We start from the raw sequence: 3,167 nt of genomic DNA on the forward strand, positions 1-3,167 counted from the left end.
ACTGCATAACACACATATACACAATAGGGCTATGCTGCACTTCAGATCCAAAATTGAAAAGGTGCTTTAGAGTAAGACATGGGTACACACAGGGCTTTTTTTCTCATAGAACGCCCAGAACGGATTTCCGGCACCTTTTTTGGATGGAACCTTGTAGGGCAGGCAAGGCAGGTTGTATGACGTGTGTGAGTTCTGGCACCTTTTTTTTTTTTTTAGAAAAAAAGCACTGGGTACACACCTTGCACCTTTTGGTGCTTCCTTAAAGAAACTGCATCTTTTCCTGGGATCCCACAAATAGTTACACAAATCCAAGAAATTATACTTTGGAGTTAAAGAGGCACAGAAAAGGTTAGAACAGATGTGAGTATGCTGTTGGAGTCCACTTAATTCAAATAAATTTTTCTGATACTGCACAACTACCAGGAACAACCTGCCCCACAGCACCTTTTCAGTTTTGACTCTGAATGTCTTAAAAAAAGTATTTTGGGGATGTTTTGACTCTGAAGCATAAATCTTTAGATTAGAAAGTCATGAAATAAAACAGCAGACTAACTGATTGAAAACCTTCCCTTCTAGACATAAAAGGGGAAGAATTTGGGGGGGATATTATTCTCTCACATAATACTGGGATGGTAAAAAGAGGTTGCTGGCAGGATAATGAAGTGTGCCTGATGTACTTCACTGGCAAGAGTATTCAGAATATTTATTTATTTATTAAATTTATATGCCGCTCTCTCATTGGGACTATCACTAAGAATGTCTATTTCTAACAATGCTTGCTGTTCTCCAGAATGGAAGGATATCAGAACATTCTTCTAATTATGTCTTTATAACAGCTTCAGAGAAGTGTCCTAGATATTCAACAAATGAAACATTTGTACACATGGAGGATAACCCTTTAGAAATAACATTGCTTTTCAGACAACAACAACAACTTGCTTTGCAAAGAAGGAAAAGGCAAACATGTGACTTACTTCAGATCATCTTCAGAATCATAATCTATATGCCTAGATGGTATGGCTGAGATATCAATTGCAGACTGAAATGTGTTGATACTACTACTTCCTGAAGATGCTAATGTTTCTTTCCTTTTTCTTTTTCCAAAGAACTTTTTAATAGATTTAAACTTTGACTTCTTCTTTCCTAGGTGAATAGGTATTAATGAAAAATAATTACTTATATTCAGTGTTTTCAAAGAGACACAAGGTCAGAACAAAATGATATGAAGATCGTTTTCCAACTTGGGCAACTCCTCAATTTTTATTCCTAAAATTGACTTCAGCTTTCATTGAAAGAGATATGAAAATAGGAGCTAGAAATTAATGATACTAAAAGAAAATTAAGTGTTTTTTCCCCAAAATTGATCATCTAAGTTACAAATATAATTCTGGCTTTAAATTATACATACAGGAATGATTAATCTAACCTAAGTTGAAATTGCTAAATGTCCATTCCAAATTTAGAGAATGTCTCAATTTACTCATAACAAAATGTAAGCTTCAGAATGAGCATATTTTTTTAACTATAGAGGACTATAAGCATACGGATATTTTTCTTTAAGAAGCTAAGATGTTATATTTCTTCCACATAACATAGTTACACTTTCCTATAGATAAGAATCAGTGATTCAGTGCAGTTCTTTTTCAACAGAATAGAATTGTAGAATAGAATGTACCATAGAATTGTACCACCAACTAATAAAACAATGTTTAAATATTTTTGTTTTTAAATATGCCTTTCATTATTTGGTCACCAAGCAAAATGGGTGTTTCTAAATACTTACAAGTCAGGAGATACCATCTTGATCTTTAAAAAAATAAGGTAGTTACTCATAAATGTGAACATACAACAACATATAGCTTCTCCTTTGGAATAATTTCCATTCATATACAAATCATACAATAGACAGGTTGATTAGTTATATACATTTTAACTGACTACAATGCATGAAGATTAAATTGGATAATTGACCTAAAACAAACAGAGTTCCTATTCTGCACAGCAAAAAGAATTGTTAGTAGTTATCAGCATTTTCTCAAACATATAACTAAAATGAGATTTACCTGAAACTTCTTCCCCAAATCCTTCTGCTTCTTGAAACTTGATATCCATTGACCTTGTGAAATTCATATACTGTAGTAGTCTCTAACATAGAAAAATAAAAAGTAACATTTGAAAGTTGAATGCATGTTTTTTTTTTACAATAAATATTTCTTACTCTTGACCACACTCACTTGATCAGCTATGAACCCTAGTTAGGGTGTCCCATTCAATGACCAAATCCTGGGCATATTTTTAAAAAGGATTTTTAAATTGGAATAATCCTCTCACTCAGTTTTGAAAAACTGGATGGCAAAATTATTATAAATGCATCAATATGGTGATATTTTAATACAATATTGCTTAGTTAGAGTAATTGACACTATCTGTTTTCATAGCTGAATATTTAACATACAAACTAATTAATCCCTGAAATATATCATTGCTCAAAAATTATTGAGAAACTGATTGCTTTGTTTATTTGGTACCTCTCAGAGCCCTTCCCAAAATTTAATTACAGGTAGTCCTTGATTTATGACTAAGGAGATTCTCAATCATCCAGGTCATGCTTTTTCCCGCCAAAAAAGACAACTAAACTTTGTTTTTCCAAATAATAAGTTGCCTTTTGAAAAGAAAGAAAAGCACCTTTGGGACTTGACTTAAGACCGTAATTGAGCTGAAATTATGGGTGTACATTGTGCTAATCATTAAGCAGGTCATATTTATTTATTTATTAAATTTATATGCCACCAGCCTTCCTGATAGAGTCACTCTGGTATGTGACCAACCCAATTTTACAACATGGGAGACTGTGAGTTCAAGTCCCACCATAACCATGAAAGCCAACTGGATGACTTTGGGCCAGTCACTCTTTCTCAGCCTAACCCACTTTACAGAGTCGTTATTGTCGGGAAAAATAGGAGGAGGGAGGTGAGTTATTTGTAAAAATAATAAACTTGGGTTTCACCTCCTCATCTCTCTCCTAGACATCTGTTTCTAATTTTATGCCAGATTCTGGGGTCCTATATCTTGGACAATACATTTCAAAAGTCTAACTTGTAATTTATCTTGACAGTGCTAGTAGTGAGCCTTCACTTTAACCATCCTAGCAACAGGCTACATGGCCA

General features: G+C 33.7%; 1 protein-coding gene across 1 annotated transcript in view; it reads right to left on the reverse strand.

The window, feature by feature from the left end:
• Positions 1 to 3,167, reverse strand: part of KIAA1211L (KIAA1211 like) — a 52,488-nt gene that overhangs the window by 41,250 nt on the left and 8,071 nt on the right. Inside the window, exons 2-3 of the mRNA XM_015831285.1 lie at positions 2,064 to 2,145; positions 975 to 1,143 (exon numbers count right to left, since the gene is read on the reverse strand). Coding sequence (XP_015686771.1) covers positions 975 to 1,143; positions 2,064 to 2,130 — 236 coding nt within the window. The 5' untranslated portion in view covers positions 2,131 to 2,145. The remainder of the gene's footprint in view (positions 1 to 974; positions 1,144 to 2,063; positions 2,146 to 3,167) is intronic.

This window comes from Protobothrops mucrosquamatus, unplaced genomic scaffold (assembly GCF_001527695.2).
Source record: "Protobothrops mucrosquamatus isolate PMUCROS unplaced genomic scaffold, P.Mucros_1.0 scaffold_19, whole genome shotgun sequence".
Lineage (NCBI taxonomy): Eukaryota > Metazoa > Chordata > Lepidosauria > Squamata > Viperidae > Protobothrops > Protobothrops mucrosquamatus.